General features: G+C 38.8%; 1 protein-coding gene across 1 annotated transcript in view; it reads right to left on the bottom strand.

Moving 5' to 3' along the window:
• Positions 1–3,118: 3,118 nt before the first annotated feature.
• The window catches only part of LCOR (ligand dependent nuclear receptor corepressor), a 38,265-nt gene continuing 28,984 nt past the window's right edge, over positions 3,119–12,399 (bottom strand). Inside the window, exons 7-9 of the mRNA XM_009638090.2 lie at positions 11,030–11,317; positions 8,090–8,183; positions 3,119–5,205 (exon numbers count right to left, since the gene is read on the bottom strand). Of these exons, the coding sequence (XP_009636385.1) occupies positions 4,236–5,205; positions 8,090–8,183; positions 11,030–11,267 (1,302 nt within the window). The 5' untranslated portion in view covers positions 11,268–11,317 and the 3' untranslated portion in view covers positions 3,119–4,235. The remainder of the gene's footprint in view (positions 5,206–8,089; positions 8,184–11,029; positions 11,318–12,399) is intronic.

Here is a 12,399-nt window from a genome sequence, read left to right as displayed (position 1 = left end):
ATGCAGCAACTGTTCCTGCATAACAGGGAAAAATGAGAAATTCTAAAGGAAACTGTCTTGAGCCTTTAAAAAAAAAAAAAACACAAACAAAACCCAACCAACCCAAAACCAACCAAAAAGCAACAAACCAGGAAATGACAGAAAAAAACCCCAGGGAATGACTGGAAAATAAAGTATCTTTTGACAGAAATAAAAACGAGTCCAGAAACGTGTCCCTACAATATCTAACTGGAAACGTTCAACTCTATAGCTGTACTCAAGCATTACGGCCACAATAATGCCTACAACACTGTGGAATGAGGATCCAGCTGGCTGAAAGTGAGGTAATAGTTTGTAATAGGTCAGAGTTCTAAAAAAGCACTTTTACATCTTACAAGTCCAAATAAAAAAAAAAAAAAAAAAAAGGACACATTTCATACATGTTGGGCTTTCTCACCAGAACTGTACGATAATTAACTCCACACCAGGACCCCTACCACACTAAGCCTTACTCATCTTCAATTATATGCTGCAGCAAAGATTTACCAAGCGACACCTAAACTTCAGTACAATATGAAACTTGATTCTTAAAACTTTATACACACAAAATATAAAATTACTTTTCTAGGATGGGGTAGGGGAGAGGGATTCTCCTTCATGATACTTGGACTGAAAAACTAGTTTTCAGAGACTGCCACAAATATTATTCACAGTTTCTTGCTGTCAGGCTTTTTCAGCTACATCAACGTAGTACACAACAATACTGTTAAGTCCAATAACTACATCGGATGGACGTTCTCGGGAATAAGAGAAAACTAGTGACGAAAAATACCCGAAAGGCCTCCTCCTAACGACGTCTCGATTTTTACAGGGTTGCAGTTTGTCTATGTTACACGTTAATGTGATCTCCAAAGAGCAGCAGGAGAAAGATTTTTAAACCTTCTCTCCTGTCCAAGTGATCCAAGTAACATAAGCATCCACTTACCAGAAATAACATGAGAAACAAGGCTTTTGTTACAAAGACAGCAGTGAACCACACCTTCCCACACCAAAATATGGTCAACCAGGGATTTTGGCCATGCAAACTGCTGGTCAGCAGAAAATTAAGCATGCTAATGGACAAACATTAATTCCAATCATATATTTAAAATGATCCCAAATACTACTAGTTAGCTACACTGAAAGCGCCTGTAAAAAATATGTAGTGAAAAACGAAACAAAACATTAGTGATCACTGCAGCACTTCGAGTGATACTAGTCTTACGTGATGAATCACCTCAGAGAAAATACATTAGATGGGACTTTGAAACAAAAGGTTAACATTAAAAGGTGCACCTGAATATTACAGACTAAATTTACAAAACCTACAATAAGGTAAAATATATATCTTTTGAATATTCAGCAGCTTTTTTTTAAATTTGTTTTTATTTTTTGAGAGGCTCATGAAATTTTAAAAAGGGACCACTAACTAATCTCAACCATGCTTCACAAAACAATAATGGCTATTTTATATTGCAGTTACCAACGTAATGCAATTAGTGCTTAAAAAATAGTCTACACTTTTTTTCTTTTTTTTCCTTTTTAAACAGAGACCTTTGGAGGAAATATGGTTGTTCAAAAGCTTCTCGAAAAAGAAAGATTACCTGAATATTAAGTTATCACAGATCAAGTGTTGTGTTTAAAAGCTTTGCAGACATGAGTATTACAATCTTCAGGTCTCAGGACATTTAAACTGAGAAAGTTACGTGTTTGGTTTGTTGTTTGTTTTTTTGTTGTTTTTTTTTTTTTTAAATCCACTTTCTAACCAAAGCAAATAAAGAGTACTCGACTTCTCACTATCTATTTACAATTCTTAGCCTACAGTCTGAAATGACAAGACAAATTCTCTTTTAAAACTGCAGCATTAAAGGGTAGGCACACCATTCTTCTGCTGCACGATTGTCACCCACTTAAACATACACATACAAAACATTTAGGTTAGTAAAATGAGCACTCCACGTACACTACAGTGACAAGTTTTATAAAACTCAACTCATGTTGCTTAAATAAAGACAACTGCAAAAGGTTAAACCTCTCTGAACAGTAGAACTGTGTTATTTTTTTTCCTTTTTCTAAACTTGCAGCAAACTTTCTACCATAACCTCCAACAGCAGATGAAACCACACATTTAACTGCGCCTTTATTGCAATCCCCAGCTAAACTGGAACGTATTGCAGAGTTTATTATACTGCTACTGAGCTTAAACTGCTTTCAATGCCAAGATGACAACTAGAGAGAGCTATGAGGAACCAGGATTTTGAGTACTAAAATATATTAAGTAAACAAAACCAAAGCATACTTGGGGCCAAACGCCCAGTCCGTTTCAAGAATGAGCAGTGCATATTTAAAATGACAGCAATGGTGTGCCTAACCTTTGAAAATATGAAGTTGCTGGGGAGGGGGAGAGGCTAATAGGATCGACTGTTCCAGAAGTCATTCAGCACCCCTAGGGCTATCTAGGCCACCCTCCCATGAACTTTGAGAAACCACTTTCAATCACTGACATCACTTAATGCTCTCACACAAAAACTCTGATGCTTCTTTTGGTTGTGCAAATGGGAAGGAAAAAAAAAAAAGTGGTAATTCTATCTACCTTTTGCACAGATTAAGACCAAATTGTTTCTACCTGAAGAACCAGCAATTCTGATTTGGTCATATTGTGGTAAGTCCAGTAAGCTCCACCTAGTTACTGACCACTCCCGCAGAAAGTATCAAAGATAGAAGTTCTGTACAAAACTTATCCTGGATCTCCATATAATGATAGCGATATCATCATATCGAAAAACCTGGATTTGTGGTTTATGGAGTGCTTTTACGGTGTTTAGTCTAGCATGTGCTAAACCACTATTAAAATAGATTAAATAAAAACAACAACAAAAAAGCAGGACTTAGATTAATTCCCGCTACTGGCAACTGTAATATTTAAAAAGGAAACACCCATTCATTGAGTGTTCGACCCTGACAGTATTACAGATAGATATGATGCAGAGCCTGAATTAGCTCAGGCTACCAGTGTTTTACTTCTTCCCTGAACATTAACAAGCTCCTTCACTAATGTGGATATTTGGGCAGACTACTGAGGTTGTAACGTTTGAGATCACTGTTTTGTGGGCTTTTTTTTTTTTTTTTTTCTCTTTTTTGCAATATCACAGTAGTTTGTTACACAAATCCCCCTTCCCCAGATTAGAGTCATTTAAACTAGTTGTTGGAACCACATAGTTTAGTAAACTCAGAATCAAGTCTTTAAAAAGCATAAAGGTCACAAAGAACCATAGTTCTGTTATAATGAGGCATACCCTAATACATCATTTAGTGTACCCTGACTGCTCCTGACTGCAAGAAGCTTGTCTTCCGTGAGATAAGGCTACATCCTCAAGCAGGTGAGTCTAAATATCACCCTTCAAAAATATCAAACAAAATTACAGCGAAGGTAGTGTTACAAATAATTAACTGACATATTCTGAAGGTAGTGTATGTATGTGTTCCCTCCCCTCCCCTCCGGGTGAGCACTAAGCAGACAGTGAATGGTAAGTATGTTTAATTTAGAAAGAAAATAGTGGAGAGCCTGATTAGACCCAATTGATTATCCATCTAACAAACAAATCTGAGTTCAAGAGAGGTACCATTCCTAAATAACTTGATTTAGCTTAGATCTTTCAATCAACTGGATCAAAGTAAAGGAGGGGAAAAAAAAAAAAAAAAAGATTTCTGAAACATTTTGAAGAATGACAGTCTGATTCTCATTCAAAAAAAGTCTGGTTTTAAGAGAGTACCAGTTTAACAAAGTGGACTTATTTCTATAATGGCAGACGTGAAAAATCCAATACCAGAAGTTCAGGCAGGCTCTACAGGCAAGATGTCCACTTCCACAGGCCTGCATTCTTTGTGAGGTAACTCAACTCTCTATTGCAGAGAAACATGCAAAAGGCGAAAGAAAGAAAAACAAAAAACCCCAGAGAAAAAAAAAAAACAAAAAAAAAGCCACATGAAAAAGGGGGTAGTGGTCAGGTGAATGAGGGAACTGCGCCATACCAGGCTAGAAAAATTTACAATGTGACATTCAGAGCACACCTTTCACCTGTGTCCACACAAGTCTATGCTGAACTGCAAAGGAAAGAGCATTGCAGTAAATAGGAAAATCAGGTGTGCTCAGTGGTGGTTGAACTATGCAGTAGTGCTCACCCAGTTTGCAAAGTAATTGGCACTCAGCAACATCCCTACTCATCTTTCAATTCATTCGCACTTTGTGCTGCTTCTCCCTGGGGATCTAATTCAATCTTTACTGAAACATCCTGCCCCTCCGACCTCATTAATTTCATTTTTTTCTTTGGAGGGTTTTTCAAAGTGCCCAGCCTCTCTTTAACTTTGTACTCCAGTGTACTGTGGGGGATCCCATAAATACTCTGAGCTTTGGAAACACTCATTTTCCCGCTCATAACCACAGAGATTGCTTCCTCCAGTATCTCGCTGTTGTACTGTCTGTATCTCCCTCTTTTCTTCCTAGGTTGCTTGGAGCCAGGATCTCCCTCTTGATCTGAGGTGGGATATGGCTGTCCAGAGGTAGACTGCTCAGCATCTGAGCCCCAGGAATCTGGTCCAGCATCCAGCAAACTTCTCCTGTTTTGTTTTGGAAGGATAGCCCTTAACTTTTTGCTAAGCGCGCTCTCCGTTTGTGAACCCATTACCAAAGAGCTATAGCTGTACTGGTCACCAGTGCGGGACTCCCATGAAAGGTCCATGCCTCGAACTTGTGGTATCTTTAAATCCACAGGAGACGAATGGCTCACGTCCTTTTTCCCATCCTGTTTAGTTTGAAGTGCCATTTTTTGAAAGGCAGAGTTTTCTGTAAGAAAAGGAAGGTCACTGATGTTGCTGAGTGCACCATTTCCCCTGAATTTCATGCGGCTGAAATTGAATTCGTAGTGTGGTTTTGCCCAAGAAGCCTCCCTGGATAATATTAAGTGCTGTCCATGATTCTGTAGTCCAGATGGCCCATGGCTGCCAGCCGTAGAAAACTGGTTTCTGCTCAGCAGTTCTTCACTAATCTGGAGTGATCGAGCCAGCGGTACTTTAAGAGATGTGGAGTGGCCATAACCTTCCCTGGTTCCATCCTGCAAGCTTCTTGGAGGTACCCCATCACCACTCTGTAGTCCCTCCGGATGGTGCTGGCTGGGTCTCCCAGGTCGCCTAATTGGATGGAAGGAAACTGATGTGAGCAGGACTTGCACAGGTAGGGAGGGATGGGTGAGGGGGCCACTCCTTTATTAGAAGGCCTTGCTTGGGTAACATCACTTTTTGTGTTATTTATTTTTCTCTAAAAAAATTTTGTTTAAATTTTTTTTTTATTTTAATTTTTTTTTTTTTTTTTTAAGTCTCAGCATCAGTCAGTTTTAAAACTTGTTCACAAAAAAAGAGAAGCTTTTTGGGCAAAGAAAAATGAAACCTGTTGGCTGGTCTCTGGTTGGGTTCACAAATTCTCGGAGTAGAAAAGACTTCGCGCAAGCGTCTGAAAATAGCACCTTAATTACAAAGTAGTAATCAATCGCCATAGATCTACACACAACTGTGTTACTGGTGTGACGTTACCACTAAACAAGTACAGTAATAAAAGAGTAAGCCAAAGTGCAACATATTCAACATGCAAATATGACTGCCACCTGCAGTATCTACGCATAGGTGGAAACCTTGGATGATGTTCGCTTACATCATATTGAAGAATTGCTGCTTAGGATGGAAAAAAAAAAAAAAAGCTTAACGGGCCTTAAAGGTATTTGCTTGACTTTCATTAAGCACCAAATATGAAAGCACTGCATTACGCTAGACTTACCAAATTGCTCTCTTAACAACTAATTGCATATATACATGTCCCTGATTCTCATTTGCTACATAGCATGGCTAGGGAAAAAAAAAAAGAAAATAATAAAAAAAAAAATTCTAAGTTCCAACTTACATCCAGATCAAGGGTTAATAGCAGAAAAAGTTGTATGCATTTTTACCATTTTCCTTTTTCACAAGTGTTCCTTTTTCACAAGCGTTCTTTCTAGAACACAAAGTACTACTACTGCAGATAAGCAAGTATATTTTAATATTTGGTTGCTTAGCCCCCTGTAGTAACTAAGTCACACTCGGTTCAACCCCCACCCCCAAACTTTTCCATGTTCAACGTACAGATTAACGAAGGGACTAGTAAGCAATTCTGTTTTAATGCTCTGGGACACTATACTGGCGTAAAGCCCTCTAGCTAAGTCAGCGTTATTTAAGGATAGGATACGAACTGCTGAAAAGCTACATTATTCTTTTTAACATCACGTGGGGATTAAGAAAAAATTTTTAAAAAATCTGTAGAGAAAGACATCCACAGAAAGGACATGGCATGTAATAGACACAGTGCTCGATACATACGCTGCTAGCTTCTCTCCAGGATGCAATAGGTCATATTTGAAGTGGGTAACAAGAGTCAACAAGGATTCAGAACAAAATCCAGAGAAATGAATGGAAGTTTGCGATTCCGGAGAACGCTCTCAAGCAATGTGCATTCTCTGCCCCTTCTACAGCATATATCAGCATCAGGATGCGCACCAGTGATTCTACACCTACATAAAGGTTATGTTGGCAGCTAACTAGGACAGAGGGCCCCACCTGATTTCATCGATGCTGGACAGACTGCAAGCACCCTCATTTACCACACACCTGTACAAGTAACCACAGGTGCCAGCATGCCGCATCCTCTCCAGACCCACAGAACTGATGAGGACAGTGCCAGGTGCCAGCCCTGTCATCCCTGCTTGTCGGACTTTGGCCCTTGCTTGATACACAAACAAGGGAACAAACAATACACAGCCTCGGTGGCTTCTGCTGCCTTCCTGGGAAAATAAAGCTGGAAATAACCTGCTCAGAATTGAAAGAGAAGAGCTGGTGGGGAAGTTTTATGCTAAAGAATTGTGAAAAAGTATTAAGACCAACTTTTCAACAAGAATTGAAGTATTTTATTAATAGAAATATTAATGGGAAAAGTAATCTTGAAGGGAGAAATCTGAGACACTAATATTTTTCCAAAGAGAAATGCAAAAGTTAAATCAGTTGTTAGCAGTGTACGGGATTGGTGGTGGGTTGTTAGTTTAAAATTTCTTGTTTTTCAAAGTGCACTGTAAAGCGAAATCCAGCAATTAAGTGGCAATTTAAGCCATATACTGCTTCTGTACTTCACTAAAAAAATTACTTGTTCACAGTAGCTTCAAGAAAAAATTCTCCCATCAACACCCAAAATCCCTCTTATTCCCAGTCAACCTCTCCAGCACAATTAACTCAATCCTAGCTAAGAGTAAAGGGTTTCTAAGTGTATGCAAATGGAGACCATTAGAAATAGGAAACCTTCAAGAAATTTTGTTGATATAACGTACTTTCACACCTTGAACTAATTAAGGCAAGACTAGTACACAGTATTTAAAAAAAAAAACAAAAACAGAACCAAACAAAACCAAAAAACTTGTTCAGTGCTTACAGTACAATCACAAATCCCAAAAGCCGTATTTAAAGTTTTCTGAACTACCAGACTCCCCTCCCACCCTTTTCATTTTGTATGTTGTGGTTTATGCTAGGAAATATTAACAAAGAGCATGCAGTGATTTAAATCTAATTCAGCTTGGTTCATCACCCAAACCATTGCTACCACTAAAATAAACTTTCCTGTTAGCTAACTTTCCCCTAAGTGAAATGAAATCTAAATTATGTTGCAAAGCCTCTAAGACTCTTTATGCATTTAATTGAACTTGCACCTCCATGGACCATCACTTATCACTGAAGCCAAGAAGCAGGTAATGGAAAGATCTTTGGCTAAGTATGAAATTGGCCAAAGTAACAGACATTAAAGTTCTTAGCTGCAAGTTAAATCTGTCTCAGTTTGCAACAACTCTTATTTGGCAGGTGGGATGAAGGTATTTACCAAAGGTACAAGTTGAAAAAACACATTACTCCAAAGGGTTAAGACCAAAAGTTAAAATTAACAGGAGGTAAGCACACATTTTTAGTAAAAAACAGTTTTAAAAGGTCATAGTAAGTTGCTTTCTCTTACCCATTTCCCGGAGTACTGGAGCACCCTGGAGAATGACTCAGAGAAGTGCTGCCGGCACAAGGACTCTTCTTAGTGGATAAATCAAGCACACCGTCTGTACAGAGACAAAGAATGACTTCAGCGTTTGAAGAAACAGCATCAGCCATGTTGTCCCTTGACAAAACAAGGCTTTTGGGCTGTAGTCATACTTAGCACACAGCATTTTCCATTTTATTTTTATATTTATACAAACTAAGGCTTGGATTTGTTTGCAATTTGGCTTACAAGTGACTTTGTAGTCCTCAGAAGTCACGACAAAATTTGGCAAAATTTAAAGTGCATCTCTTAAAAGGGCCAGAGAATAAAAGATGACCTACAAGATACAACACAGCCTATCGCACAACCAACCCTCATCAGCCCTAAAATGAGACGTTCTTCAGGTTTCTGAGATTTGGGGGACTTTAAGCCAGTATCTGAAATTATTTTGATCCAAATCTCCATAGGAAAATTCATTGAGAATTTCACATTGGAAACTCACTTTCAAATGAACACACACACACACACACAAACGTGAGACAACTCCTCACCTGGCAGCTAGCTTCATCCTTTTTTCCATGTCTCTGATGGGTCCCTACTGGCAGAGCTGCTGCCTTTCTCCTCTCTATTGTGCCATTTTACTCCCTCTCTTCTTCCATATACCAAATTGTTTTTCCTGCTAGACTGCTTCTTCCATTCTCACTAATGGCACTTCCTCACGCTCACCCGTGCTCCTCTGCAAGCCCTTACGTACACTCTGCATTTCTAGGCAACAGAAAAGGGAACACTTTTGCTAGAAAAGGCTTGCTCCCACTGCACTGAAACAACTTGAAATTCTGGTAATTTTAATAAGGTCAACATTGTCATAGAAGCAGCACAGCCATCTGAAATTCCTGGAAACTTTGAAACAAGGAATTTATAAGGCAAAGATAAGTGAAACCTGTTGGCAAGGCAAACCAGAGACATTTTGGAGCTCCTCACTCATTCCATCTACTCAAATAAATACCACCCAACACAAGAACAATGTAAGATGGCTTTCAGATTGCTTAAAGTTCTCATCTGACATGGAGAAAAAACCATGATAAACAGTGAACTAGAATTAACTTATGGAAAGCTGTTCTACCCACTGCATTTGGGAACACACCGTAATTCAAGCAAGCAGAGAATTCAATCTTCCTTTTCAACAACGCTTATGCAGCCACAAGACACAGAGACTGGATCAAGCAGCACCTCCTTTTCAAGAGGCTATACTGAACAGCACAGGCTGCTGCCCAAGGCACTTGCACCCACGCTTCTCCATCAGAAGGGTCATTACGACCTAGAAGTCCCCGAGGGCAAGGAGGACCAGCCTCGTGGAGAAGTTTACCAACTAGCTGGGTTCCCCTCACCCCACTAGAACAGAAACGTGGCAAAAAGCACCACTAGCAGCCTTTCACAGCAGCCTCTTAAATCTCTCATTAACAAGTTTGGCAAAACTTCTTCCCAATTACACTAAATGTAAATTAGGAAAAAAAATAGCAATAGCAAAAAAGTAGCATCAGCAAACAGATTACTGTATAAGTTAATACGCACATGTTCTAATTCCATAGCGTGTTATGAACATTATAAATTATCTTACAGCTTTTTTGTTACATGGTAGCTAAACAGGTCACATACATGCTTTTTTCACCATACAATCCTCTAATTGGAAAAAAAAAAAGCACAACGGAACTGGAAGCAAAACTGATTCTTTCCCTCTCTTTTTCAGTGAAAAGCTTCACAATAAGAACATGTTAACATTTATAAACATATATGCAAAAGACACCCGTGAAATAACATTTGTAATAGAATTGGCTAGAAACAAATGCTAGATGTACAGGTCCTCACTTCAAGATCGACACCATACAATCTTTCACTGCAGTTTTGTAACTGAAGCGTGGCGACAACTTTCAGTAAGCGCCTTAAGTGTCCAGACGCCCAAGCTGCATATTACTGGACACATAAAATTAGCCTTTTCAAAGGGCTTCGTAAACGTAACTTCAAAGAATAAAGGGATACCCACAATTCTGTACTAGCTAGCAAAAGGCTTTTCTTTTTTTTTTTTTTAAAGGTACCTCTTCCACTTGAGGATGGACAGCCTACTCTGATAGAAGGATTTCAGACACTGACACATTTCTAAAGAAGGGTAAAGGGGCTAATTTTAATCCTATCAGTAGGATACACTTATGATCGCCTCTATTCAACAGTTTCAGAAAAACCCCCATTCACATCCTACAATCACTCACAGAATTTGCTTGTTAAAAACATCTTTGATGGAATGCAAGGTTTTCAAATTAAAACAAGCTCTGCAACACTGTTACAAGTTATTCAATCTGTGCTCTGCAGAACAAGTCTATTTTTAAGGTAGAAAAGAAACATTTCTTCCAAATGCATAAACCTGGAAGTTTTGTACAGTTCATGGGTATCATTTTTACAGCCTTCACAAAGCAATTTCTCACAGATTTTAAAAGATACTGTTTTCACACTATGAACAGAAAGAAAATAAATCAGTCCTTCAGTCAGACCGTACTGATCTTCAGAAAGGAGGCAACATTATGGTTTTCATGACCACGTGAACTTGTCTGATCAGCAAGCGCACAGTCTATTTTGGCAGGCTGTTTCTTGCAGCTCCCAGCAGGAACAGCACACTTGTCCCCTGAGTTTGGAGCATGTCCATCCCCTTTGCCCTTCTTCAGAAAAATCACTCATTTCTACAGGCCTACATTCTCTCAAGAAGTCTCTTCTCTCCCAGCCATATCTAGCTAGTCATCATTTTATTGTAAAAACATCTACTGCTTTTCCACTTCACATTTTGTGTAAGAGTGCAAACTCCTGATTGTCTGGTTTTGCAACAAGAATGCCATTAATGGATTGATGCAGGATGCAAGACACTGATAAGAGTCCTACCTTGTTCACTAGGTTCTGACTGAGACTTTCTGACAGTAAGGTCCAGAGGTGAGTCTTGGTCAGCCATGAGAAGTTTGCTGAGCACAGGGTTCTGAGCAGTTGCAGCCGTGGGAGAGGAGGCGACCAGAGATGCTTTCAGCAGGCTTTGGTTCTTTGTGCTATTGGGCTGGCTGGAGTCCTGAGTAGAGCTATTTTTTGAGGTATATTCAGCAGCAAACTGTCGGATCATTCGCTGCATGATCTCACGGGCCACTAGGGGAATATTGGGGTCAGAGACCCTAGGACTGTCTGCAAATATCAGAGATTTTTTTTTTAAGGAAGCACTTTAAGTAAAACAGCTTTTATAAGTCATTGTTTATTTAAAAAAAAAATCTAGGGAAAAAAATGAAAGCCAAAGATAAAATAGTTTTTGTAGAAACTCTACTTTAGTCTTAGAATAGCTGAACAAGAACCATTGCTAATTCTGATATAATTGTCCCAAAATAACAGTTTCCTAAGAGAAATATGCAATCTCTCCTTTCGTTTTCAAATATAGATACATTTGACCAGACCTTTAAGAGGTGTGGAAATGGAAAGGAGAGCTAGACTCATGAAGAGAAGCACCAAGTAGTGAAGCTCATTCCAAAAAACTGAACAGGTTAGTCAATGGAAGAATTGAGTAACTTACCTGCAGCTAGAGAAAGGGAGAAGGGGGAACAGAGTTGCAGCAGTCCCCTACAAATTTACTGCGAAATAAAGCCCTATAGATCGATTCTTCAAAATAATTCACATGAAGATCAAACGTTCAAGTGTCTTCGATCCCATTCTATCTATTCCTTTTGACATTTATATCATTACAATCAATGCAGCACCAGGTGTTACCCAAAGAGCTTTCACATACACAGAAACCCAAGATGTGTCACATGAAAAGTAACTCTATTTCTAGAAGAGCTGCTAAATCTATTAGTAAGAAACGTGAAATCAAACAGGTAGACATTCAATCTATTTATACGAAATTGCGCTTAAATACAGAGGTATTTGGTGATATGGGCAACCCAAAAATATATTAGCAATAAAAAAAAAAAAAAAAAAAAAAAAAAAAAATCACTATTTTAGACCAGCAGTAATTTGTGATGTCAAAGCAAATCTGTAGCTCCTAAATCACAGAAGCTAAGTCCTGCCAGTTCACTTCAAACACTGCTTGTATTTTCTGGCCAGATCAGGTTTGAGAAAACAAAACAAAAACAAAAAGCCCCACAACAACAACTACAGAAATGGCTCAGAATGTTTGATTTTCTATTTCTGAAGAACATTCAGAGAAAGTTGTAGAAGACCAGACAAATCTTTAAAAGCAGCTCTCAAAACAGAGCAATAGTAAAGCGTTTCCTTCC

This window comes from Egretta garzetta, unplaced genomic scaffold, assembly GCF_000687185.1.
Source record: "Egretta garzetta isolate BGI_Z169 unplaced genomic scaffold, ASM68718v1 scaffold135, whole genome shotgun sequence".
Classification (NCBI taxonomy): domain Eukaryota; kingdom Metazoa; phylum Chordata; class Aves; order Pelecaniformes; family Ardeidae; genus Egretta; species Egretta garzetta.
This window is presented reverse-complemented; position numbering and strand designations above follow the sequence as displayed.